At 43.4% G+C, this 27,970-nt stretch overlaps 1 protein-coding gene across 5 annotated transcripts in view; it reads left to right on the forward strand.

Annotated features, from left to right (window-relative positions):
* TTBK1 (tau tubulin kinase 1) overlaps nt 1–27,970 on the forward strand; it is a 119,875-nt gene that overhangs the window by 70,209 nt on the left and 21,696 nt on the right. For all 5 annotated transcript variants that reach the window (XM_075749513.1, XM_075749515.1, XM_075749514.1 and 2 more), the window contains 4 exons: nt 4,507–4,661; nt 5,655–5,874; nt 9,215–9,390; nt 12,131–12,689. In XM_075749513.1, coding sequence (XP_075605628.1) covers nt 4,507–4,661; nt 5,655–5,874; nt 9,215–9,390; nt 12,131–12,689 — 1,110 coding nt within the window. The remainder of the gene's footprint in view (nt 1–4,506; nt 4,662–5,654; nt 5,875–9,214; nt 9,391–12,130; nt 12,690–27,970) is intronic.

Below are 27,970 nucleotides of genomic sequence, written 5' to 3' on the forward strand. Positions count from 1 at the left end.
GCTAGCCACTAGTGGTAACTCTCAGGGAACAGTACTGGAGCTAATAGTGTTCAATGCCTTCACTAAAGACCTGGGTGATGGGACAGGGGGACAGAGCAAACTCTGAGCTAGTTCACAGAAGATACCAATTTGGGAGAAGCAGCTGTTGTGTTGAAGGGTAGTACAGATACTCAGAGAGAAATTGATGGGCGTACAAGAACCTCATGATGTTCAGCAAAGTCAAGTGCAAAGTCCTGCACTTTGGATGCAATAAACATGTGGAACAGTACAGGTTGGGGATCAACTAACTGGCTAGGGAGCAGCTCTGCTTCTTCAGACACATGTTGTAGTGCTGACCATGAAACAGTAGTCTATCCTTGTGATAAAGCCAGCTAACTGCATGTTGGGCTGTATTAGGAAGCACATAGCCAGCAATGTAAGGGAAGTGATTATTCCGTCTGTTAGGCACTTGTTAAATCACGTTGGGAAAGCTCTGTCTGGTACAAGAAAAACTACAAACTGGAGTGAGCCCAGTGGAAGGCCACCAAGATGACTGGGAGCTAGAGCACATGCCATAAGGGGAAAGGCTGAGAGAAGGGAGTTTCTTTGACCTTAAGAAGGGAAGAATCAAAAGGGATCCTGGTTTTGCCTTCTGCTACCTATGGGGAAGACTGAGCTAGACTATTCTGAGGTACACAGTGAAAGGATGAGATGCAATTGACAAAATCCACAACAAAGGAAATTGCAATTAGCTGTACGGGAAAAAGATATCACCAGGAGGATGTCAAACAGTAGTGGGATCTTCATCCTTGGAGACATTCAGAACATAACTTGACAGGTTATTGAGCAAGCTGCTCAATAAATCTTTGAAACTGGATCTGACTTGAAGGTAAGCCCTGCTTTGAGTAGGGGATGGACCCAGTGATCACCTGAGTTCCCTTACAACTTAAGGATCTTTTGAGTTCCAGCCCTTTGCCTCTGTAGCACCTCCTGCCAAGGCTCTTGCTCTGCTCCTTATCTGACATCCTGTGTAACTGAGGGATCTCTTGTCATTTTCCTCCTGGCTCTGCCACGTTAGCTGTTATTGTGCCCAGCAGAAGGAAACTCAGGCTTCCAGTGACTGTGGTAACTCTTCTGGCCCTGAATAAAATTGTGTCTGCAGACAGAGGATTCAGTAACTCTTTACATGATTTCTGGGAGCAGTGGTTGTTGTTGGAACTCTTCTGTGCAGTTTCCCACTCCACTTTCCTCCTTGTAAAGCTTTGACCTTTCATCAGAAGTATAAAGCCTTCAGAGAAAGCTGAGAAGGCTCAATAAGACCATGGAATAGCTTGAGAATAATGGCAGCCAAGGACACTAGTATCCTTCAGCCTGAGAAAAAAGACCCTACAGGGAATTCAATAGAGGTCTATAAAATCCCAAATGGCCTGTAAAGTCAAATGCAAGCATTACAGAAGAAATTATAGCAGAAAGTAACAAAAGTTGTTTTGACTGAGTGGGTCCTTGACAGCATGAAGGAATGCTAAGAATGACAGCTGAACTTCTAATTTTAGCATGTGGTTTCTTAGTTCAGACTGCTTCAGTATCAAAGGCATGGAAGGTGGCAGAAGCAGTACCAATTTTTAAATGCCTTCAGAAGATACCAGTCAGTGACACTGACAAAGAATCTCAAAGAATCAGAAACTGTGATAAAGACTGGGATTAGTGGACAGATGGGTGAGGATCATATAATGAGCAGAAGTCAGTATGGCTTTTATAAGGGCATCTGTCTAAAATCATATGTATGGAGTTCTTGGAAGGAGTCTTTGAGGATGTGGGGATATTAATTTCTAAAACACATTTGACAGTAATCGTTGCCAAAGTAGTAGTCAGAAAGCAAATATAATCCTAAGAATAATTAAAGTAGTATTACAGAGTAAACAGAAAATATCCTTATACTACCCTGTAAATCTGTGTGAAGCATACTCTTAAGTACTGTGTGTAGTTCCATTTGTGCATCTCAAAAAGGACATCTTGAAATCAGACAAGTTGTAGGGAAGGGTAACAAGGAGGCTAGAGATAGATTCACTTCCAGATATGGAAAGACTAATTAGACTAGGACAGTACACTCTGAAAAAAAAGAGAGGACTGACATGTACATGACATCTTTAAAATCAAAAGCAGAATGGCAAGAAGTGAATGGAGAATGATTGTTTTCTGCTTCTTCTGATATGAAAATGAGGAACTGCCAAATGAAATTAGCAGGTGGCAGGTTTGAATGAGCAAGGAAGATAGTTCTCGTCTTGATGCATTCTTTGCCATAAGATAGTCCAAAAGCATATGTATTCAATAAGTAATTAGGCAAATTTATGAGAAAATATCCATCTAAGGTTACTAAGTACTAGAAATGCATTTACTAAAAGCAAGACTGTGACCCCTTAGTTACTTACATTCAGTTTTGAGCAAGAAATTCCCAGCCAACAGCAGCACAACTCCTGTTTCCATCAGAGATGAAAGGAGGCATCGTGCCATGAAGCTAAGAAGCAGAAACAAAATCCTATCATATTAAACTGTCACAACGGTAAAATCCTCTTCAAATCAAAGAAGCTGCTACCACTGCCATGTCACGTCCACTCTCCAGAGAGGTGTTACATGTTCCTTGGTCTAACCGACAGTCAACTCTGGGAATTCTTTCAATCAAATGTAGTGCCACTGCAGGAGTGGAGCACCTAATTGTAGGATTCTGGGTCACAAAAAGGAGGAAAAAGATAGGTCAATTCAAAGCTGAAAATAGCCATTTTACTGCAGTTTGGTGGAAGGTAGTAGGAAATGGCAGGCTCTCCTGGCCGCCTGATCACAGAATCATAGAATACCAGATTGGAAGGGACCTCAAGGATCACCTGGTCCAACCTCTCTTGACCAGAGCTCCATCTAGACAAAAGCACCATCTAGACAAGATGGCCCAGCACTCCGTCCAGCCGAATCTTAAAAGTGTCCAATGTTGGGGAATCCACCACTTCCCTGGGGAGATTATTCCAATGGCTGATTGTTCTCATTGTGAAAAGTTTTCCTCTTGGGTCCAACTGGAATGTCCCCAAGAGTAACTTGTGCCTGTTACCCCTGGTCTTTTCCATGTGACTTGTTGTAAAAAAGGAGTCTCCATCTTCTTTGCAGCCAGCCTTTAAGTACTGGAACATGGTGATGAGGTCTCCTGTAAGCGTTCTTTTCTCAAGGCTGAACAGACCCGGTTCTCTCAGCCTTTCCTCATATGGCAGGCTTCCCAGTCCTTTGATCATCTTCTCTGGACCCTCTCCTGCCTCTCCACATCTTTTTTGTATAGTGGGGACCAAAACTGAATACAGTATTCCAGGTGTGGAATACCTGACAAGTGCTGAGTGGAGTGGAATAATGACTTCTTTATCTCTGCTGGTGATGCCCTTGTTGATGCAACCCAGCATCCTGTTGGCTTCCTTTGCCACTGCAGCACACTGTTCACTCATACTGAGGTTGTTGTCCACCACGACCCCCAGGTCCCTTTCCACAGAGCTGCTGTCCAGCCAGGTGGATCCCAGTCTGTGCCACACTCCTGGATCATGTTTTTCCAGGTGCAAGACCTTACACCTTGATCATGCTGATAAAAGAGCTGGAATATAAATGCAAACAAATGGGGGAGGGTTGTTTATAGTAATTTTTATTTATAACTTAGTGCTAATTCTGTGCCATAAGCCAAATGTATTTGTCACCATATTATCTCTCCATATCGACTTTAGGCTGAATCCTCTCAGTTCTGCATTATTTAGGTGAATAATTTTAGTAGAAATGCAGGACCTCACATATGGCTGTGTTGGCCTATAGCATCCAGTTTCTGTTTGACAGAGGAACATCAGATTTCTCTGGGTAATGCACTGACCCATGGAGCACTGTAGCCAGTAGTTTCATTCTCTCCTGAAGAATACCTGTTCTTAGAAAGCAACAAGCATAAACCGTATCAGCATGAGCATTTGTACCTGCCATCTTATAAAGAAAATTGTATCATCCCTTTTACAGTTTTATTTTCTTCTGCAGCCAAATAAGGCAGACCACATTGTACATAAGCCTGTCATAGGGCTCCTGACCAAGCTGTATTTGAGCCAGACGCTGCAACGAGTCTGCATCCTAGAACTGTGTTTTCCTGTTGTGTTTATGTCTTCTGGCAGCCCCTGAACTCTACATATGAAATGTACTATTCTGCATATGTCTAATCTACAGGAAAGCTGAGCTGAAGTTAAAGCGTTAGAGTGACAAGCCAACTGCAAGATTTCATCAAATCAGTGTCAAAATGTTGCATGCACTTCTTTTGTAGATTTAAAGAAATTTCAGTTAACAAGCCAAAAGCAGCCTGAGAAACAACTGATATGATTTTATGATATTTGCTTTCATTTCTTGGTACCTTTTGTAGGCAAGATGGAGATTATAAGCTGCACTTGATTCTCATGCTCGTACTTTAGATTTTTTGTGAGAGCCACCCTCAGCTACTTAACATAAATTGTTTTTGTAAATTTGTTTCAGCTAATCATGTCCGTTTTCGAGAACAGCATGAAAGAAAGAGGCATCACTGAAAATGAAGCCTTTGACTGGGAGAAGGCTGGTACAGATATCTTGTTGTCCACTAGCACCTCTACTCCACCGCAGCAAAACACCAGGCAAACAGCAGCCATGTTTGGGTGAGTATTGCAGTTGCGCCAGTCAGACTAAGGACATCCTCAATACCAAGCACAGTAACAAGTTCATTTCTGAAAGATTTCAAGGCCATTATGATCCTGGGAAGTTGGAGCTGCAAGGCAGCCACCACTTGATTTGACTTTATATATATATATTAACATATATCTAAGTTGGTGGAACCCAGTTTCAGACCCTTGCTGTCCTGAAAATACATTTTCTACTGGGGATGAGTGTGTGGGTTGGAGTCACGTTAAGGGATGTCTGGCGTCCTTTGGCCAGGATTGATGGAGCCTGTATGCTTCTATGTTTTGCATATTACATGGCACGCATGGCTAGAGCTTCTGTGAGAGTGCCTGCTGTGAGGCAGTTGTTGCCTTGCTGTGGGGTGCATTTGTGATTGATAGTGAGCTGAACACAGCAGAGTGCGTGCACTGGTCGCGCCTCGAACACAGCTCCTCGACCTTTATAAGGTGTTTCATGTGCTAGTGCAAAGGTACACAGAGCTTGTGCTCAAAGACGGAAATGAGTCCAAACAAAAGTTGATAAGGCTTAGTTCTCTGGTCTGTCTTGGTGCTTTTGAGGGGCTGACATTAGGAGATCACAATAATCCTTAGTAATATTATAGAAATAAAAAGCTTAATATTATAGTATATAAAAGCTCTAATGCCTATTAAGCCTCATTTGCTCATGCAAAGAGGGGAAGTTTCTTCTAAGCTAAATACTGCGTAATGGGCACTTCTGAAGAAGTTTGCAGCCTGTGTATCAAGGGTCCCAAGATGTTTTCATGGATCCATCCCACTGTCTTTGTAACTATATGTTAGGTGGAGTCCTCCTATTCTGCTTCAGGTTGTAATATCTGGGATAATGCTGGACTGCCTGTTTTTTTTCAACCTGGTAATATGCTAAAAGCTGCTAAGGAATTTCTGTGGGGCAGTGTGATAAGCCTCCTTCTTTAAATACTAATAATTTTACCTTTCCTCTTTTCTCTTTCATAGGGTGGTTAATGTCACTCCGGTACCTGGGGACTTGCTTCGTGAGAACACTGAGGATGTCCTACAGGGCGAACATCTGAGTGATCAAGAGAATGCTCCTCCCATTCTGTCAGGCAGGCCAGTGGAGGGTCTTGGTCAGGCTCCAAACACCGCTTTCAACGAGGCTGAAGTTTGGGAAGAGACAGATGTGAATCGCAACAAACTCAGGATCAGCATCAGCAAAGTAAAGAACATTTATTTGTCTCCTGTGGCTGTTGGATTCAGGGCAGTGGATTCATAGGCTGCTAGAAGCCGTTTGGATCCGTTGATGTAGCATCCTACGTAGTGCAGCCTAGAAAGCACTGTGGAATTTCCCTGTGGAAATGGGAAATTGCAAAGAATTTTTTCAGAGACTAAAAGCCATTAGGATTAATTTGGATCTTTACGCAAATGACATTTTGGGAGCCAATAATGCTAGAGTGAATCTTTTGTGCAATCATTTTATCATTATCTAGGATCTTGATATTTGAAGCAATGGAATTCTAGTCTTTGCGTAGCTGATAAAATATCAGAAATGTCCCAGGTTTGGAAATTATAAACCAAAATTTTATTGTGTCCTAACTTCTTGGGTAAATAAATTTCATCAGACATTTCTTCATAAGCCATATTTTTCTAAAACTTGAATCATCACTAACTTTTCTCTTCCATTTTTCTAACTTTCTTTTCTAAAGATAGCACAATCTATAAAGAGCATCTAATAATGATTTCACCCCTGTGAAGAGTGAGAGAAACTATCACTTAATATTCTCATATTTCTGCATTCCAAGATCATATTAGACTTTTTAGCTTGCATAAAGTGTATACTTCAGTTGGTTTTCCTCATAATCCCTAATCTGTTTCTTACTCCTTTCTTGCAAATGTTACCTAATTTCTTAGAGGCATCCCCATTGAATGATGATTCCATAGTAAATGTTAAGTATGAGAATCCACCAGTTTTAGTTAGTTTATTTATTAGATCAACTTACATATAGTAAGTAAATTAGTATTTGTGTTGATCTCAATTCTTATTTAAAAATCAGAATGTCACATGGCGTGACATCAGATACATACAGAATCTGTTAGCAGAAAAACCTTCAGCAAACAGACTTAAAATAATATCAGGTTATATCAGATTCACTTCACAAACCTGTCTTTAATGGACATTTGTGGACTAGCATGTTAAACTTCTCATTTGAAGACACATGAAATAAAAAAAGCCTGGCAGAGTGGAACAGTTCTGTTTCCACAACATTAAAAAAAAAAAGAGTATTACAAAAAAATCCTGGTAACTCCTATGTGGTTTTGTGTTCCTTTGAACCACCAGGTACCTTGATGCTCTTCAGATAGACTGAGGTGTGCACAAGGGAGTCCTGAATGTCCTTTCTGTGTGCTAGTTGTACATCATGTCTTACGTACCCATTCACAAGCCCTGTCATAACAGCAGCTAGAGGCAGTGAGGTTTCTACAAGATCCACAGCATGACCAGGTGAATCTCCTGCTAAGGGATATGCTATTTCTTGTCAGTTTACTGGCAAAGGAGCTTAGGGATTTAGTCAGCGTGGCAATCAGCACATCAGTTCTGACAAGCTCTATAGCTACGCAGCAGTCTATGAGATAGAGCCCAGGGCATCACGCTCTCCAAAGCTAAAGAAGTCTGTCCTTTCTCTCTGTGAGACTTGTTATCTTTAGTCTGACTCCTGCCTGTCCTTTCGCTCTGCTGGCTTATTATCGTCTGACTGTTCTCGGAGAGAGAATTGGTTTTTATTTAAGTCATAGTCACCACATGAAGAAAAAAAGGAGGCTGCAGATTTGATACGTAAGGGCACAGCTTCACCTCTGCTTGTAATCTCAGGCATCCCTTGTGTCTTTCAGAACCGCAAGGGCAGCTGGTGTGTAAAACACCCTTCTGCTGTTCACAGCTTCACCATCCTTCATCTTCCAGTCTTGTAGCACTAGAAGTAACTCTGGCTCTCCCTGTCTTGCTCTTTGTATTTAGGTGATGAGTAGATCTTGCCATGTTTTTTCTCCCCACTACCTCTCTGAGATCATCCTTATTTCTCTGTTCACACAGTTCAGATGTCCTCCTGTCCCACTTCTCCCATTTCTGTGGTAAGGACAGTTTCCTTGCTTACTGTCACTGACCTTCTAAATCCTCCTTCAGGTTCTCCTTCCTCCATGGGATCAAAGTTCTCATTCTGTATTTTTTCAGAAGCCTCTTCCTTCTCTCCTATACCCTCCCCCAGTTGTCTGCTCTTGGATCTTGCCAAGCTGCCTGTTACCCTACAGTTACATCAGCACTTTGCTCCTTTCACAAACACATTTGGCCTTTGTCACTAACCTTTTCCTGGCCTGAATGGATTACAGATTAAATCATTATCATCTATTCTGCTTTTCTTGTAATGCCCAAAAGTTCTCTTTCAATCTCCATAGATGCAAAGGCTCCTTAATTATGCCTTCCAAACCCAGCCTGGATGGTTTAGATCTACTAATTTATTGACACTGACTGATTTGCCATATACACAGTACACGCACAAAGGGAACTGTCTTGATCAGCAGCATTTTACTAAGATGTCTGCTTATATTCAGACCCTCTGGCATTAATAGAGGACAAGTGAACGTAGGGCATGTTGCAGAGAATGGTGAACACTCTCCGTACTAGGAACTTGCACTCGCACCTCAGTGCACATCCCCACACAGAAGCACTGTGTTGCAGCTGCTGTTGTATGGCTAGCAGCACAACAGGGTTGAATGCAAATCCTAGACTGCTGCTGTAGCCTTTGGACCATTCTGCCTCTATGCTTTTGCCAAAGCAGGTCTTCTCTTCCAAGGGGATGCAGCACAGTGGAAGGCAGAAGGCAGCTGTTAGTCACCTACTTTTGCTCCTTTGTCTGCTGCTAAATTAAAAAAAAAATCAAATTCACTAAGGCCATAGGAAAACAGAAAATATTTACAGGTAGAGTATGAACACTCAATGCTCATAAGTGTCCACGAGGATGTTCAGGTCCCTGCATGACCTTGGGTCTGTGGAAAGCTCGTCCAGATGTTGTGGTTGAGTATATGTCCTGGAAGACTTTGTTTAGGGGACCAAGATTTAACAAAACAAAACAAAAAACCCCAACCACGCTGGGAATTAGGAGATGGCTTAGTCATATCAAGTTCATCAGAAGTAAAAGTATGTACATTGCAATATAATGCATGGACCCTGCTTAGACAAATATTGACAACAAGGGCTCTTAGACATCTTGGATAAGCCATTAGACAAATGTGCATGCAGGAGGTTAGCCCATGATAACTCCTCTGGATCAACTATTCAGGGTAATTGAAATGTAAAGGCCCCATTGTAAAGATGTTTAAATATTTGAACTGATTTAAAATCCATACCTTGTTTTAATACTATGGGCCCTTGCATTCTTTCAAACATCGCTTGTGTAGATTGTGAAAATGCAGCTGAAACTGTATCCTGGAAGAAGGCACAGAGCAACAGTGAAGGATGAGAAATTAGTCTTTGGTAAGATTTTGAGATTTTCTGTGTTTGCCCCCTACAGACTCAGTGCATGGTGGAAGAGGAGCAGAGAAATGGTGTCTGCCCCAGTTCCCCTGTCCGAGTGCCTCCGGAGTCCCCTACTGCACAAGTGCGCTCCCTAAGATACCGCCGTGTGAACAGCCCTGAGTCAGAACGCCTCTCCACTGCTGATGGCAAAGCAGATCTGCACGAAAGAAGGTTTGCTCATCCTCTGTAGCCTCCTACTGCTTTTAGCAGTGTCTTGAGGATTGACTGTTGAGACCAACCTAATCATTAGATCAGCAGGCACTGGAAGTTCATTTCTGGGTGGAGGTGTTCAGGGGCTTTACGATCTTTCTGATGAGACACTCATGTCTGTTAATAAAGAGAATTAGTGGGAATGATTCTCATCCTGTCCCTGGATGGGAAGAACTCCACAGATGGAAGGAGGGACATTTGTTAGAGGGAGGGCAAACCATCAGGTCAGAGATAAACAGTCACAAAGCTTTTGGCTGGCCAGACATGGGAAGGAAGAATGGATCTTGTTAGGATACATACAGGGATGCATAAATTCTGGGAGCTAGCAAGCAGATCCTGATCTGGTGGGTTTCATTATGTCATTATTTTTCATTAATAGTAATAATAGTATTAATTTTTCAGCATATAGCATTGCATATGTTTGCATGTGAAAAGTACACATTACACCCTGCTTTTGAGGGTAACAGGAATACTTTCTCTCAGATCCACAGCAAAGACATAGACAAAAAAACCCCAAGAATAGTAAAAATAATGAAAAGAAGCTTTTTAAACTACTGTGTGCTGGAGAACATGTGTTACAAGACATAAGCCCTTGGTGCTGGTAACCCCCTTCCCATCCTTTGTTACTCTGTCTTCCTCTTCCCATTGAAAGTCAGGGCATGGGCTGTGGTTGCAGGACACACTGGTGAAACGGCCCCTCTAAAAGAGGCAGGAGAGAGACAGGCCTTCTTCTCAGAGGGAATCTGACAGACCTCAGCCAAGAGGAACAGTCACAAGGAGACGGTAGCTGGAAATGAAGGAGGATCAAAAAGAACTAGAGAGAGGATGAGCCCCTAGCACTACTCCCAGTTTGTTAGGTACTGTTTTATTCTGAGTGGCTGGGGGAAGCTGTAATATTTCTCTGTAATTCAGGAAAGATTGTGTTGGTATTAATAATTTAGGGTTTCAATAATAAATCTTGGGTCTTGCTACCTCTTCCTTTTCTTGCTCTTTAAAATAGGAAGGGAAAAAAGCCATTTATAGCAGTCAGCAACACTAGTCCTGTATATTCACTGAATGCTTTTAACTTCTTCCTTTTTTTCTCCCACTCTTCCTTGTCTACTCAGCATCATGGTAACTTAATATAGATAATGTGTATTACCCAAAACACATCCCTTTCTCCCGCCTTTTTCCCTCAGCTCCTGTTTTTAAAATCAAGATCTTTTTTCATTTTCTAAGTAGCCTGCACCAAGTATGGTGCAAATACAATCCCACTGCCACACAGTCTTCTCTTTATTCTGTTTTCATCTTTTCACAACACAGACATGACTCCCAGCACTGGGAAATTCTTCTGGCTTTCTGGAGTAAATTCTTCCATTCCAGGAGTCTCCTCTGGTGGGGAATGGATGAAGACACTGGCTAAAGCCAGAGTTTCTTTTATTTTTTTAGCAACAGCTCTTTAAAATGCAGTTCTTCACACACACAGTATAGGCCATTTTTCATTCTTACTTTGCATACTTAGTGTTCCCTATTCACAATAATATATTTTTAAGACTTGAACAAATACAGCCTTGTTTCTTTTGGATCCATCAGATGGCTTTTACTGAGATCTTTGGTTTTGATCACAACGTTCTCTACATCAACCTTTGGTTCACCTGCTTCTCTACTTCCCCTTTCTTCATCAAAAATTTTTCATTTTTGCTTGTAATTCTTTCCATCTCAACTCTGACCTTCCACTGTGTTAAAGATACCCAGTTTTGCTTAGCAACCCTCACTCAATGGTCAGTCACTTCTGTTTCCCCTCATGCTTTCTCACACATGGAAGGCTTTTCCCAGAAGAGTCTGCAAGGCTCCTGTATGGTCCTTGTTGAAATCCTTTCATGAAGCACACTGCAGCTGTCTTTTTCTGGGCAGCAGACACTCTGGTTTTGTGCAGCAAGCTGCTAGCTGCCGTGATAGAAAAACAAAGCAAGCAGCAGGTGCAGGCCAAACAAGAAGCATGGATCATAACAATGTGGAGCAGAAAAACAGAAGTGCCGCTGGCTTTTCCAGCTGAGATGCTGCCAGGGCTGCTGGGGCACAGGGAGCTTCCAGGACCTCTTTGAGGGGTATTTCTGCATGGCTGCAGAAGCTGCTGCTCTTTAGACTGTGAGCCACTGACCATTATACTACCCTTTGTAAAAGGATACTTGCCATATTTCCTTCCTCCTCCTCCAAAGTATTTTGCACAATGGGATCAAAGATTCTTGCTGTCTTTGAAGAACTTGTGTGGCTGCTTTAGAGGCCTCAGTGTCCACCACAGAGATAGCACAGTGCAGCTGAAGAGGTTATAGGGGCCCAGCAGAGACACTGTTAAGTCAGATGGTAGATTTAGGATTTAGGGGTGTTTTGGTGTTGGTTTGTTGTTGGTTTTTATTTTCACAAACCAGTAGAACTTACCAAAGGTGAAAGAATATATTGGTGGTGTTGGGGGAATTGGTTATCATCCTGTGATCTACAAGGAAGACAGATACTGAATTGGCCGTCATCCTGAAGCACTTTAAGGGGGAACATCTTTATGCCATTGTAGGTTCTAAAGAAATATTTTTGCTTAAGCTTGTCTTTCTGAAGCATACCAAGAAATGAGTAAGAAGGACTATACAGGTTTTCTCTCAACTCTTATGACCCCTAACTTTAACCACAAACCTGATGTATTTTTAATGGCTTCATGTTCTGTCTTTAGATCTCGAATGGATTTACCTGGCTCTCCATCACGGCTTGTATGCTCCTCCCAGCCAGCCCAGATGCTGTCCATTGATACTGGCCAGGCCGACCGGCAGGCAAGTGGTAGGATGGATGTGTCTGCTTCGGTGGAACACGAAGCCCTCAGCAATGCCTTCCGTTCAGTGCCACTCGCAGAGGAGGAGGACTTTGATAGCAAGGAGTGGGTTATCATTGATAAGGAGACAGAGCTGAAGGACTTTCACCCAGGTGCTGAACCAAGCACCTCTGGAACCACGGATGAGGAGCCTGAGGAACTAAGACCTATTGAGGAGGGTGAGGAGAGAAGGCGCTTGGGGGCAGATGCTGCAGTCAGGCCGAAGACGCATGATGGGCGAAGTCGGGGTATGCAGCCTGTGACTGAGGAGGACAGTTCCCACAGACATGAAGGACCTTCTCAAACAGTATCTGACAGTAAACATGAACAGCAGACAGGAAGTCTAGCCCACTCCCCCCTACATTCAACACCAGCTATCCGACAAAGGAGACGAGAATCTGAACCTACTGGTCCTCAGAGACAGGTAAGATCCCTGGGTCTGTATCTTGTTGCCTAGCATAGCGTCATCTTAGGAAACCTCAGCTGTGCTGGAGAAGCCCATGATTCCAAGCATGGATGCTCTTGTGAAACTTTCTGACAGTGCTTGCAAATGTTGTGAACACCTTAGAAGTGCTCCCTATAGCTAGTAACGTTGTCCCCTACTAAGGACACTCTGTTAATCAAGATCTCTCAGCCGTTTCGGCACAGGGACAAGAGGAGAGCACAGTTGTGGTTATGGGTATCTTTAATCAGTTCTTTTATTGCTCTCCCACAGTGTTTTTTTAATAATCGCTTAGTTGTATGGAGGTGTTGCTAGCAAATCTTCTCCACATAGTTTCTCAGCAGCAACAGCAGTGTATGACAAGAGAATGCCCTCTAATCTAATCACACATCAGCACTGGGCAGGCCTGCAGCATTGCAAATCATAAAATAACTCCCTGAAATTAAACTTTCTTCTAAATACCTAATAAAAAGCTCAGAGTAACCATCACACACAACCCATCAACCTTACTGCAGTGACTGGCATTGTTGTTACCAAATATTTAATCACAGAAATGTTCTTTACCTACTGTGTTTTTTCCAGATAGTTGTAGAGGCCTTTTTTCCTTTCGTTTTTGCTTTTTTTCTATGGTCCTCTGAAGATACAAAGAAGTTAAGTTTTTAGTGGGAGGTAATTTATTAGATTACCTAGAAAAACATGATATACTGTTAAGCTCAGAGTTCCTCTGTCATATCTAATCTTCATTTCTCAGACATTCAGAAGAAGGCTGTCCCAGAGTGCTCACTGCAAGAGACAATAAAAGTGTTCTTCTGAGGGCTTTTTGTATTTTTATGTTAATGAAGATGTCTCATGCATGTGGGATCCATAAGCGCAGCAAAGAGCAGGCAAGTTTTGGGTCATGTACACAGTGATACCCTCCTACGGCAGGCATTCATGCAGTCTGCTTGTTCTCCTCCAGAAGGTGGTAACTCCATTTCCCATTGCCTTTTGAGCTTATTCTCTAAGGGAGTGTTCACTGGACTGGAGCACGTTAAAAGTACATCTTTCTGCTCAAGCCTTCCCCAGATTCTTCTCTTCCCTTGATCCCAGAGAGGTACAAGAAAAAAAGGACCGTTGGTTTTGGCAGCAAAATGTGAATGATACAAGAAACTATATAAAAAGAATCAAACTAAATCCTTGCCTGCCAGGCAAGGCGTTCCTTGCTAAGGTGTATGAGGCTGCAGCATTTACAGGAAGGATAGAAATACTGACAGCAGGCACTGGTGGGACTGTCGTGCTGAGGCATGCTTCTCATGGAGACTGCATCCAGTTGCAAGGTTCCTAGGTGGAGGTGTTTGCTGTATAAAGCCAATATGTTGAATGCCCCAGATATCTAGAGATTGCATAGGCAAGATCAGCAGAGTTGGAAGGCTCTGTGTCTGAATTCACTCTGTCTGTACACTTACTAGGCTGGTCAGTGCAAGATGTGCAAGATGCGATGAACGTGGTAAGAGCCAACTGGTAAGAACCAGCTGCAAGAACCAGCAGGAACACTTCATTGACATATTTAGCATAGCTAAAGAAGGCTGGAGGTGCCGCCTTGGCCACAGCCTGTAATACTGCTATATGAAATGACTGGGGGAGTTGGGTATGATGCAGTATGAAGGCTGCTTATCACTGCACAGTGATACTTAAAAAGTAGGCAAAAAAGGTAAATTAATGGGATTGAGGGTGATCACTTCTAATATATTAGACAGTCTTGGTTCTCCAGCAGACTGGGGGGGGGGGGTTTGCTCCTATTTTCTGAAATACCCTGTAGTTACTCCTCTGGTCCTCATTTTGTACATACAGACCAACACTGGACTTTTTGGCTGGCCAGGATTTAGTTGTGCTTCCTTTGATGTCTGGATCCTTCAGTTGCCTCTATATACACAGCTTTGCAGTGACACTCATTTTTTCATTTGCTATCACAAAACCAACTGCTGACTCTAAAGGAAAAATGACTTGCTGCCTAAAAGAAAGCAGAAGCCTGTTCTCCTTAGGTGCAGCAGAGATGGAGGGGCAGTTGGTTGGGACGCTAAAAAGAAGTTGACCAAGGACTTAACTAATGAAAATAGTGAAGGCCTCACTAGCAATGATAGATGTTTCCTGTAGCTCAGGCTTGGGCTTCCTCTGGGTTTGATTGAAACTGTGATTAGATAGGGTGTTGTGTGTGAGTAAATATTCCTTATCTTTGACTATGAACTGAGCCTTTAAGATAGGTAAAAATGGCACTACATGCAGAACTGCTATGACTAAGGTCATAGGCCTTGTTGTACTGATTTGGGACCTCATTCTGGTCTCCCAAAAACTGGTGGTCATCTATTGGTGTCTAGTAGAGTACTGAGAGCAAATAGATAATTCCTGCTCTCATGCTTTCTTCTGTTCCTCCATTGTCTGGCTCCAGTATATAAGCCATTATTTGTTACTGGCAAAAAGAGAGTGACCTCTGGATTATCATAGAATCACAGCATGGTTGAGGTTGGAACAGACCTCTAGAGATCATCTCGTCCCACCCTCTGCTTCAAGATGGATTAACTAGAGCAGGTTGCTCAGGACGGTGTCCAATCAGAGTATCTCTGAGGATGGAGACTCCGCAACTTCTCTGGGCAACCTGTTCAGTGTTCAATCACCCTTAAGGTAAAAAAACCTTCTTATGTTTAAAGGGAATTACCTGTATTTCAATTTCTGCCCATTTCTTCTTGTCTTTTCACTGGACACCACTAAGAAGAGTCTGGATCCATCTTCTTTTTCCCATCAGGTATTTATAAATGTTGGTAAGAACCCTCCTGTGCCTTCTCTTCTCCAGACTAAACAGTCCCAGCTCTCTCAGCGTTTCCTCAAATGAGAGGTGCTCCAGTCCATTCATCATCTTTGTCACCCTTCGCTGGTCTATCTCCAGCATGTCCATGTCTCTCTCGTACTGGGCAGCCCAGAACTGGAACACCGTACTCCAGATGTGGCCTCACCAGTGCTGAGTAGAGAGGAAGGATAACCTCCCTCGACCTGCTGGCAACACTCCTAATGCAGCCCAGGAGGCTGTTGGCCCTGTTTGCCACAAAGGCACCTTGCTGGTTTGTGTGCAGCTTAGTGTCCACCAGGACACTTCTCCAGGTACTTCTCTGTCAATCTGCTCTCCAGACAGCTGACCCCCAGCATGTTCTCTTCCTTCCCAGTTGCAGGATTTTACACTTCCCTTTGTTGAACTTCATGAAATTCCTTTTTTGCCTATTTCACCAGCCTATCCAGGCACCTTTGATTATCAGCACAACCCTCTAGTCTGTCAGCCACTCCTCCTAGTTTTGTATCATCTGTGAACCTGCTGAGGGTACACTCTGTCCCATCATCCAGGTCATTAATGAAGTTGTTAAAAAGCAGTGGCCCCAGTACCAACCCCTGGCTACACCACTAGTGACTGGCCTCCAGCTGGACTTTGTTTCCCCAAGCACAATGCTTTGAGCCCAGCAGCTCAGGCAGTTTTCAGTCCAACTCACTGTCTACTTATCTAGCCCGTATCTCATCATTTTGTCTATCAGGATGTTATGGGAAACAGTGTCAAAAACCTTACTAAAGTCGAGGTAAACAACCTCCCACCCAGTCATCTCATCACAGAAAGCTATCAGGTTCATCAGGCATGATTTCCCCTTCATATATCCATGCTGACTGCTGTCAGTCACCTTCTTCTCCTTCGTATGTTTGGAAATGGCTTCCAGAAGGATTTGCTCCATGCCCTTTCCAGGCTGACTAGCCTGTAGTTCCCCAAGTTATCCTCATTTAGAGCTCAGATGTTTGTTCAAATGTATTAATCTGTTGGAAGGAAGATATTGTGGTGCAAGTGTGAGGGATGGTGGTGTCCTCATGAAACTTTGTGGGCGTAAGAGGGAACACAGTATGAACAGATGCTGCTGTGGGGGAAAGTCAAGTACAGAGGAGGCTCTGAATAGCCTGGGGGAATTTTGGGACCCAAATATTCTCACATATTAGATATCTCCCAGTTTCAGCTGACAAGAAGGCAGCTGCAGTGGAACGTAGACCTCACAGGAAACCCTGGCATAGAGGGAGAACAGGTCTGAAATGAAACCATGTCCTGTTCAGGCTCTTCTGTGTCTATGCACCACTCAGTGCAGCACTGAGCACCCAGAAAGCTGTTTAATGGAGCTCTTAGGGTTTACCTTAATGTATGCATTTCAGGAATGTACTAATAAATCTCAACTTATTTTTATGCACTAATGCAGATAAAGCTATAGAAATAGCTAAAAATGAGTGGGGAAAAAAAGATTGAACCTGCACTTCTGTTTACATATTAATCCTGACATAGGATTGCTGTTATTGTTGGAAATCATTTATATCCACACCTAGCATTATAATTTAAAAATCTGTCTCGTTCTTAAATATGCTGAGTACATTCACTGACATTTGACAGAGATGGCAACTTACTGCTGCCTGCTGTGCTGGAAAGAAATACAGATGTTCATACATTTGTGAGTTTTAGCAATTACTTCTGACTGTAGGTCTGTGCTCATAGGTATTTCTTGACTGTGAATCTCCCTTGCTGCTAGTGCAATTGGCATTGTACAAAATGTTTTGAGACTTGCCTGCCTAAAACATGCCTGTCCAAATGTCGTTGCCTCAGAAAACAAAAGAAAAGTGAAGCAATAGTGGGAGATCATATTAACTCTTCCTTACCTATTCTTGGATATATTCTGCAGAGTTCAAAGAGCATTTTGCTTACACTGTGTCCCAGAACCCAGAGTTCATCTTTTAGGAAAGGTCTATTTCCTCACCAACTTAGCTGTGTAGTTAGAATCACTTTAAACTAATCTCCCTTGGTGCTGTATTAGGCCTCTGTTCTCCCAGAGCCAGCCTTCTACAGCCAGGAGAATGCCACAAATGGACTTATTTAAAGTTGTCCATGTCTTGACCCTGAGAGGGCAGCAGCTGTGGAGCTTATCAGCCCTTCCCAGCCATACCCCACCATTGGCATCTCTGCTGAGAGATCACGCAAGGATGCTCAGCGTGAAGACTTGCGTTGGTAATACCGTGGGTGAGACAGGAGGCAGTCAGAAGCACATTGCACAGGCTGCCTGGGCCAGCTTCACCTGGGAGTCCAACTTTACCTATAATCACTGGGTTTCTTCTGTAAAAAACTGTGCTGAGACCCTCACTGAGCCAAGAAAACATTCTCTGTTCTGGTGCTGAGCCCACTGGTGCCCCCATGCTCCTGAACTTCATCACTGCCTCATCTGAGGGATGCTATAGTTGTGACATTGCCTGATACCCTTGGGAACAGCACAGCGTGTCCTCTTGACCACTTCAGCGACCCCAGTACGCTGTTCTCTTCCTCCATTGATTTGAGTTGGTGATGATTATTCCTCGGAAAGGGACACAGAGACACAGGAGAGGGTTGCCTCACAACCAGGACAGAACTCTAGCGTTTTGGGTGATCTCTGCTGCATCTGTGATTCATGTGGTGTAGAGCCCTGGGTTGCCCCGGGTCTGTTATCTGGAGGAACTCTGATTTGCACTGAGGACTGAAAGCTGAGCAGGGCTTTCTCTGGGTTATATTTTGGGACCGGTGGCCTCTGTGGCCCCAGACCCTGGAGCAATGATGAGAGAAATCCTTGTTACTCCCAGAGTGCCTATAGACAGCAGGAGGAGAGGACAGAAACTGCAACTTCACTGGCTCTGAGGCAGAATAAAGAAAAGATGGGCTGAAATAATTGAGCGATGAGTAGAAGTAAACCACAGTAGGATCTTAGGTTCATAACACTGGGCAGATGAGGTAGGCTGGGGGAAGAAGGTGGCAGGAAAAATGAGGTATGAAAAGGTGCTATGTGTCTTGGGTTTCCTTTCCCTTCTACAACATTGTCTGTGGGCCACTCTGAAGGGACCCAAGGGACAATTTCTCAGTGGTGAGAAATGGGCATTTGCAGAAAGGGGCAGACTCATTGCCCCTCACTCAGTGTAATTCCTGTTGAGCTGCACTTGGTACCTGTTGTAGGTGATGTGATTTTGGCTTCCCTCCACATGAGAAGAGCTTGCCAGCTGATGGAGAAGGACGTATGTAGAGTTGGTCTCTGTCCCTTACGCTATTTAGATTCAGGGTCCCTGTCCATCCATGTGTTAGGAATAAAGGATCAGCAAAAGGATGATACTATAAGAGAAGTAATGCTGATGTATGCTCGTTATATATATACAGTCAAAATAGATATATATACAATCAAAACCTTAAGTTCAGTAGAAATTCCTAATTACATTTTATATCTTTAAAATGTATTGAGCTCTATCAACATCACATTTTTGGGGGACTTCACATGAGAGGTGTCATACTGCTCCTGTCCAAACAGCAGAATAGGCCTGATGGAAGGTGGTCCACCCTGATTGCTGCCAAGGGCAAAGGGATAAAAGGGGGCAGCACCTCCAGCACAGAATGTGTAATTTAAGCATTAGAGCATGAGTGCAGAAAAGTGACATGTCTGTAACCTCAGCTTCAGCCAGGAGGCAGCAATACCTAAGTGCACTTGCTGGTGAGGTGTTGACGTTTGCCCTTTCATGGCCTGGGCAAGGTCCTTGGTCCTGTGCTGTAAAGGAGGTCTGTCTGGGTAGTTGGAGTGATCTTTTTTGATGTGAGAAGTCTTTACCATGTTGGGATGATATATACATTGGAAATCATATAATATGCTGAGCCCAAACATAGAGCAAAAAGTAATAAAAAGAATTCCAGTATACTTAGTTGTGCAGCCTACAAACAGTACACCCAGGACTGAATTCCTACACCATCTACGCAAAAAAGAGATGGTTGTCTTTATGAGAAATTAGAGTTGCTGTCTAGAATTTCTTCGTCTCTCTCAAATACTCTGTCAGACATTATTATTATCTGAGAGTCTGATCTATACAGTGACATGCAGTACATTTAGGACTGTGAATAATTGCTTTTCACATTTAATGCCCACCACGAGTTGAGTAGTTCTCAGGTGCTTATGAAGGTAAGATACCTGCCTCAAAGCACTGTAAAGATATTGAACGTGACAAAAAAGAGATGAGACTGGATGAAGTTCAGCTCTTCTTCTCATCTCATTTGCAAGGGCAACATCTCTAGTAAGGTAAGGAGAGCAGTGTTGGCTTAAGAAAATACAGTATTGCCTTTTCACATTTCCCAATTACATTTTGAAACCTGCAGAGACTTCCTGAAAAGAAATGCAACACAAGGAAGGGAATGGATTTGAAAGGAAAAATGTAATTCCAGGAAAAATGGTCTGGTTTTGGAAATTGAGGTTGCTGACCCCTGTGAAAGCACTAGTTTCATAGCAGAGGTGGAAAGGGGAGGAAGGGCTTAGCATTTTCAGGGTGAAGAATCTGAAGTCATTCCGGTAATGCCTCTCTCTTCCATTCAGTGCATAAAGGGAAGGTAGGGACTGTGTTCTCATCCTGGCACAAGCTGTCCTCTGTGAGTATACTTCCCTCCTTCTCCTGACCATCCCAGGATCTTAGAAGCAGAAAAGGGACCTAAGAGTGCATCTTCTCCTCATGTCCTCCTGTGGCTCTGTGTTTTGCATTTCTCACTGAAAGGAGGATTATATTCTGCCTGCCTTTCCAGCTGCTGCCTGTCCTCCACTCACCAAAACTGGAAGCATTAACGCTCCCCCTGCAGGTATTCAATATGAAAGTGTATCGGGAGGCCAGCAGTGTAAGTGTGAGGAAAAAAAAAGGAAAGTCCACTAACAGACCCCAAATTTGCCTTTGCAAATCTCTGGAGCAAATTTTAATGCTTGAAAGAGCCCTGAGAATCCCTCGCTTTTAAATACATATAATCATTTTAGCAGCAGGTGTTTCACCTTTTCTCGTACCCGTGGTTTCCAAGTGTGTTCAGAGTTTGACTGTTACCTATGTGCAAGATTTATGAATAGCCTAATGACATGTCAAGATGAGTGATGCCAGAGGAGCAGAGAGGTGGAAGAGCCAGAGGAGGGGACTGACGTAGCAGAGCCTGGCACTGCTGGTGGTGGCTCGTGTCCGCGTGTGGCTGGGGAGAGCATGGCAGGCCCCCTGTAATGGCAGGCTCCCGTGGTGCCCGTAGGGTCCCTGGGAATTTATAGACACAGAGCAGTAAGTAAGCCCCGCGTAGAGCAAAAGCATTTTTCATCCTCCGGCGAAGATGTCTGCAGCATGCGCATCACAAACCAGGGGCGAGTCAAGTCTTTGCCTGACACCTTTTCCTCCACTCTTCTTGGTCTTTTTCAGTTGGAGGAGGACAGGCCTTCTCAGCACTCCCTCCCGAGGTACAGCCCCCTGAGAAGACTGGCGTCCTCCGTTTTCTCCTCCTCAACCCTGGAGACAGAACACTACCCTCACGTTGGTGGCACTTTCATACAGCGCAGCCGTTCAGCGGAGAGCAGTCCCGTGCGCATGCCCCACCGCAGGCACATGCCCCTCACGGCAGGAAACCACAGACTCATGCCTTCCGTCCTCCGCATTTCCAGGTCCCAGCTCCAGCAGGTGTGGGCCCGCTTCACACACAAAACATAGCCTGTTCAGGGAAGCAGCAGCCTCCATAATGCAATAATAGATCCCACCTGCCCACAATGTGTCACCACTTAATGCAATATTGAATCCCAGACAACACTGGCCTAAGGTACTGTAACTTCCAAAGCCCCTGCAACCAGACCCCACAGAGACTGAAAACATCTGCCTTTCTAAACCTCCCAGCAACCTGGGTGAGGGGTGGCAGCATGGCCGAAGATGAGAATGCAGATGGTGAACGTGTGATGTGTGAAAAAGGTGGATGCCAGGGCTCATCTCAGAGACTCATTCGCGCATCCTGCAGCCTTGGGGTAGGAAGTGCAGGGCTGCCTCATTGAACACATGCAATCAAGCCACAAATTATGACTGGAGTGGAGAGACAGTGGAGGTACCAGCAAGCGTTACCTTCCCTGGGCAAATTGGTTCAAGCATCTTTGTTGGTATCTTACACTGGGCCAATCTGTAGGCAGTTTTACTCCATCTAGATATAGGCAGACTCCCACTGGAAGCTCACCTGAGGCAGGACCTCAGGACTTGTCCCTCTTGTGGAGTTACGATCATGTATCTCTTTGTTGCTTTGGCTTTGGAAATCCCCTTGCGTTTGTTGCGGTTTGGTTTCCATACAGTGACCACACATTTCTGTCTCTCTGGCTTTGCCTCTGTTATGTGACAGTGGACCTGTTTGTCTGCTCTCCACTCCTAAGCTGCTCCAAATCTACCTGCCTTCCCCCAGAGGCGCTGACTGTCAAGAGTTGGATAGCAAGGATTTTTTTACTGATCCAGCTGTGTATTACACTGTTTCTAAATTCCAGAAATTTTAGGCACCTGCAGCTTTTCAGTGGCAGAGCAGCCTTGCTCCTTGGCCTTGCTTGGAAATGCTTGTGGTAACAGATCTCACTTGAGAAATAAGCTGGACTCAGCACTTGGTATACAGAGCCCCTGGAGCCCTTGTCCAAAACTGACTTGCATCTCAGAGGAAAAGGGAAATCAAAGTTAGTTTAAATTGTCATTAAGTATCCTTATTTCCCATGTTTGCAGGGATATACTGCCCTTCTCAGTATAGCTGCAGTGGAAAACACCAGGCTGTATGAAGACCTTCTGTAGTTAAGTGACTGTAGTTACTGTCTTCTATTGAAATGAACCTTTGGTCCAGTCTTCTGGGAGAAGAGTCAGTTTGGGTGTTAAGGTTAAAGAAGAAGGGGTCACTGGTGGTGCTCAGGGCTTTAGGAAAGCGTGAGTCCAAAGTAAAATACTCTGCAGAAGGTGTATAAGCACAGGATACAGACAAGAAAACATATAGAAAGCTCAGGCAGATGTGAAAATGGCATGGGATAAGTATGGGTGTTGGAAGAAAGAAGTTGTGACACGGAGGTATTACTGCATAGGAGGGTGTTCCCAGTAGAGTTACGACAAATGCTTCCTTCCAAATACTGATTTCTGTAGGTATATGTGCCCTGCCTGAGGCTCCCTTAATACCAGATTCACCCTTCTATAAGCAACCTCAGACAGTGTAACCCCAGACAGGGTGGGTGGTGCTTTCTGAAGCTCACAGGACCTGGCCGGTGGGTCTGCATGCCGCAGGACATGCTCGGGCAGGCTGGACCTGCGCTGCCTCCTGCCTGCCCACAGAGCATCCCGGTGGGTGCAGGGATGGAGATGGAGGGGCCAACACACCCTCCTTGAGAAGATTCAGCATAGGCATTACCAGTCTCTTCCCACAATCATTCAGTGACATCAGTTTCTTTCGATATGCCCCAAGAACATGAGTGAACAGGACACTTTACTGTCTAGACAAAATTTTTAGCTGCAATTTGTTGATCAGCTTTATTTTTTAAAAAAAGCACTGTGCAGTGCCAGAAATACTTGGACTGAATTAACCAGCAGCCTAATCCTATTTGGCAGTCCTCTTATTGAGCACAGAAATCAGGAAGAGCAAGGATTTGCTTTTCTCAAAGCGACATTAGAAGGGATGATTTCCTTAAGTAGACTCTACTCGATGTTATTTTTTTCCATGTTCAGTAGAGATTTTAATAGAACAGCAGATTCCAGAGAAAATGGAATTTGTGAAAGTAGATTTAAAATCAGTAGCTCTAATAATTTTTAGTTCATAGATTCCAAAACACTAATGTTTCAAGGTCTATTTTAGGAACAAAAATTTCTATTGTTCTATTTTTTAAAAAAAACAATTTTTAGTTTCACCAGGGAACAAACAGAATAACTGGGTATTTATAAACTCTAACCTGCCCGTTTCAGACAAAAACAATGACTAGTTGATAAGTAGCTCCATACATAAAATTTAAAGGGCAGTAATCTATCTAATGCTACTTATCATGTTTATATATAGAACCATGCTTGCTGAGTAAACTTGATACTGTTCTTCTAAGTTCAAAAGTCTGATCGATAAAGATGGTTGATTTATATAGACTTCAGGAAGACTTTCTTCTAGTTAAAATTACTAATAAATTGAAAACCAACTAACCAAACAAAATGTTTATATGTTGGTATTTCTTACAAGTGGAGATGTTTCTCATTAGGATTCCTGATCTCCTGCCCTTAGCTGAGCACTATTCCATGTCATTAGTGGCTGTCAGGAATAAAAAAAGAAATCACTGAGGAGAAAGTTTGCAGTGACAGGATGATGGGGCTTGATAAAATAACACTGGCAGGCCAGCTCTGCAGAAAGATCTGGATCACTTGATGAGTTGCTTGCATTCAAACTAATTATTGCATTCAGCCAGGGACAAGGTCGTGTTTCAAGTACGAAGAATATAAGTCACACGCACAGAGTGGCAGTAACTGTACCCTGGAAGGTACTGTCTCCCAAAATGAGGTGGGAGAGGTGGGAACTAGGGGAAATAATTAGCTGCATGTAAGTTCTCATTATGCTGCCACAGCAAAAGAAAAAAAAAAAAAAATCTTCTTTGATCTATCAGCAGGAAAATGAAGATGTGAGCAGAGGGGAGGTCTTTTTTACTGGTGAGATCACTACCAGTCATCATATCCAAGTCCTGTATGGAAATTTTTAAAAAATATTTTCAAAACCTAAAAAAGGAGAAGTGATACAGGAATTGTTTGATTCTGTAAAACCTGCCTTGTAGAATAAGCTTGAAGAAATGCAGTCTGTCATTACAGACAATACTAAAAGTGGCACGATTGCTATTAGGAGCACTTGCCTGAAGAGAGCAAGATGGGTTTTTAATCTGACAGGCAAAAAGATATGGGTCTAGGTGCTGGAAGATAAAGTAACAAAGGTCAAACTAGAAGGAAGATGCTCATTTTAAAAACATAGGTGGGTGGTAAACTGCTGAAATACATTATTAAAAGACACTGAATTCTTTGCTGTTCAGATTCTATAAGGTGGGATATTGATTTCTAAACCAGTCCTGTTAAACCACCAAATTTGGGCTCTATACCAGAATAACTGGACATGTTGCTGTTGCCTGGGTTTTATGGGAAGTTTTATTTCATGATCAATATGGCTTTTACAATTTAATACTGAACAAATTAATTGGTGCTAACGGCTGGAATCCTGATGTTACAGTAGTATACAAAGAGTATTAAAAATAGTAAATTTGCAGATTTTTTAACATCATCTAATGCTGTAATAATTACTATGGAATCCACATATTGTTGAGGAACAGTTGGAAAATTAAATAAATGTGAAAATAGCTCTCTTTTTATATATACGGAAATGTAATAAATTAATATTAAAACTAGTTACAGTGCAATTCTAAAAAAAAAACCTCTGTAGATTACATTTATATTGCATTTATTTATTGTGTTTCACTTATAATGACTGCAATTATAAATGTAAATATGTCCAAAATCAGTTGTCAAAAAAACCCACCTCAACTAGAAAGCTCAAAGAAAGTGGCAAGCAGCCATTTCCCAAAGCCATTTGCCCAAGCTTTCATGGTCAAGTTAGGGTCGGTTCTCTAAGAGGTACCCTCCAGCCCCCACCTGATGCCATTGCCGGTGTTCATGTGGCTGCATGGACCTGCACCGGGAGAAAGAAAGTTGTTTTCAGCTTTGGTCCATTTCCTGCTTTGCTTCACTCTCCATTTGCACAACTGACAGCACTGGCAAGCTAGGGTCAGCAGGGAAAAAAAAACAACTGACGGAGGGCTGTCGACACGAAAAGTGATCATGGGGCTATGGGCTAAAAAGTTAGTTGCCCTATTTTTCCTTTTATGTTTGGTAAGGTTCCTTAAATTCTTCAGCTGGGGTAAGTCCATGTAAATCAATACTAGTGAAATAAAAATCCCTTTCAGCATCAGACTCCTAGGCAAATTGTATTCATCAGAAGGGTCCAAGAACAGGTTTTACATCCTGAAAGAGATGTTCTTGCTTCTACTTCCCATTGTACATGTTCACTTGTTCACCTCAGAATCCAAAATGAGGATTGAAATGAGCATTTGCCACTCCTTTACGATACAGAGGTCATTAGCATTGGAAAGACAGGTGGCCGTTGCTAGGATCTCATGCTCTACTTCAGTGAGCAACTGCACATCAATTGTATATACATACAAAAGCCATCTTTTTATAACTTGGTCTCTTGGCTCTTTTCACTTTCTTTCTATGCAGAATGGGAGATGTTTCCAATTTATCACTCTCTCCCCAGCCTCCTTCCCACAGGAAGGAGCTAATGAGATGTGATTTCTGTGAAAATGTTACTGTAAATGCTTGGATTAAGCTAGCATGGATTGGGTAAATGTAGTTATGCCAGCACACATTCACTTTCAGTGGAGAAGGTTTTGGTGGGAGCGGGTTGGCTGAAAATAAGCTATACTGACAAAGGTGCAATTTTGCAGATGCCAGCACATCTGCATTAGGAGTATCCTGTTGATGTATACCCACATTGACAAAGTGCCTGGTGTGAACCTGACTTTGTCCGCCTTTCCCATACTTTTTTGCCAGTGTTGAGGGACAGGTAAGTGGAGGAATTATGTTGCATCACCTCTTTCACTGTTTAAACACTCTTGTTACAGTGATGACAGAATGTAAGAGAGAAATGCCCTGTAAGACAGCCATATGGGTGATATAATCCCATCCCTATGCTACCTCTTCATGATGAAAAGTATCTCTTGCTCTTCCACTCCTTCTCTTTGAGTGGGTCTGAATCTGGACATTGTGGTGGTGAAAACTACTGCAAGACTGTTGCTCTGAAAGGGACAAACTGGTTCAAAAGTTGTGTTTGTTGGGCTAAGTGTCTTTGTGGTTCTTAGAGACTTCCAACCTGGACCGATGCTTTCCTTTCCGCATGACAGATGTTGACTCCAAGACCTTTCCGTCGGCTCTTTTCCTGTAGTTCATGTGGCAATTCTTTAAGGGTCCCCAAGGACAGATGCAGATCAGCCCACCCCTAAATTCTGTGTCCAAACGACTTTTGAGGAGTGTATAGGAAGCTGCTCTAGCTGCCTTTTGGTTCCTAGGAAGCTGAGGAGGAGTTTGAGCACACCTTCTCCCTTCCAGTGCTGGGAGGCAGCAGGCACCACCTGAGCTCTGAAGGATGCTGACAGTTGCAACCTCCCCAGCCCAGGATTAAGAAGCTGTACTTGGACAGCTGGCCTCCAGACTGGATTGAGATAAGGCAGCTGACTCCAGGACTAGCTGACGTTCTCCTCTGGGGTCTCATCCATTGCTCCATAAGCAGAGATACTGCTGCTCAGCTGCCACCCCATGCTTAAATCTCAATCTGGATGCAAGAACAGCAGCAGCCAGCTGTAGCCCTGAGCTGTTGGTAGGCTTCACATACACTGTGATAAGGAGGCAGAACCCCCTCATCTTCACCTCACTGCTTGAGAAGCTCTCTTAGATCTAGTTAGTTCCCCTTTGCCTATCCTGTCTCTTCCCCATGTGACAAAACTCTTTTCACATTGCCAGTGCATGTCCCACTCCACATATTCGCCTGCCCTCGTGGTTTACCTGCCTTGCCATTCATGGTATCTCATCCCTCACATCCTTATTGCGTCCCTGGGTACCTGCACTACCTCCTGCCTTTGCCGTTCCCAAGAATATGAGAGGAGGCTTGCCTCCTGCACCAGTTTCCTATGCATTGCATATCTCATCTTTCACCATTCAGTCCCTGTAGCACTTTGATCAGCCTCTTGCCTTCCCTCCCTCTGATTTCCTTGGAGGAAATGGTGAAAAAAGGCACATTTTGGCACTTGGAGCAGTCTTAGCTCTACATGAAGTCTGTGTGGGGAACAGTGATCATGTTGTTTAAAGGCAGTTTAATTTCAAAGATGATAATGGGAGATACCCTCCATTTTCAGGACAGTTTTACGAATTTCAAATCCTGGAATCCTTAGGACTTAGCACACTCCCCAAAATTAGTGTGTACATGAGCAGCTAAATTTAGAGAGCTGGCAATACTTTTTCCCTTGAGACACCGCTACCATCTGTGATTGCAAACCATGTAAATAGGTGGTTAAACACCACTTCTATTGTTGTGAGCTTCTCTCTAAGTTCATTTAAATTGCTGCCTAGTCTCTTTGAGTGAGAAAATGTCTCAACTTCAGTTGCAAATAGTACAAGCTCATCCAACTGGATATTTTCTGGACTGGCAAAAGTGACTGTCCCCATTCTCCAGCCTGGGAATTGCAGGTGGGGTTCCAAATAAAAATAGAAATAAATAAGGTGTTTCAAACAGCCAGGACAGGGCAATTTTAAGTGCAACAGAGCTGACACTTTGTTCACTTATTCTAAACGTTAACTCGCTGGTG

This window comes from Balearica regulorum, chromosome 3 (assembly GCF_011004875.1).
Source record: "Balearica regulorum gibbericeps isolate bBalReg1 chromosome 3, bBalReg1.pri, whole genome shotgun sequence".
NCBI lineage: Eukaryota > Metazoa > Chordata > Aves > Gruiformes > Gruidae > Balearica > Balearica regulorum.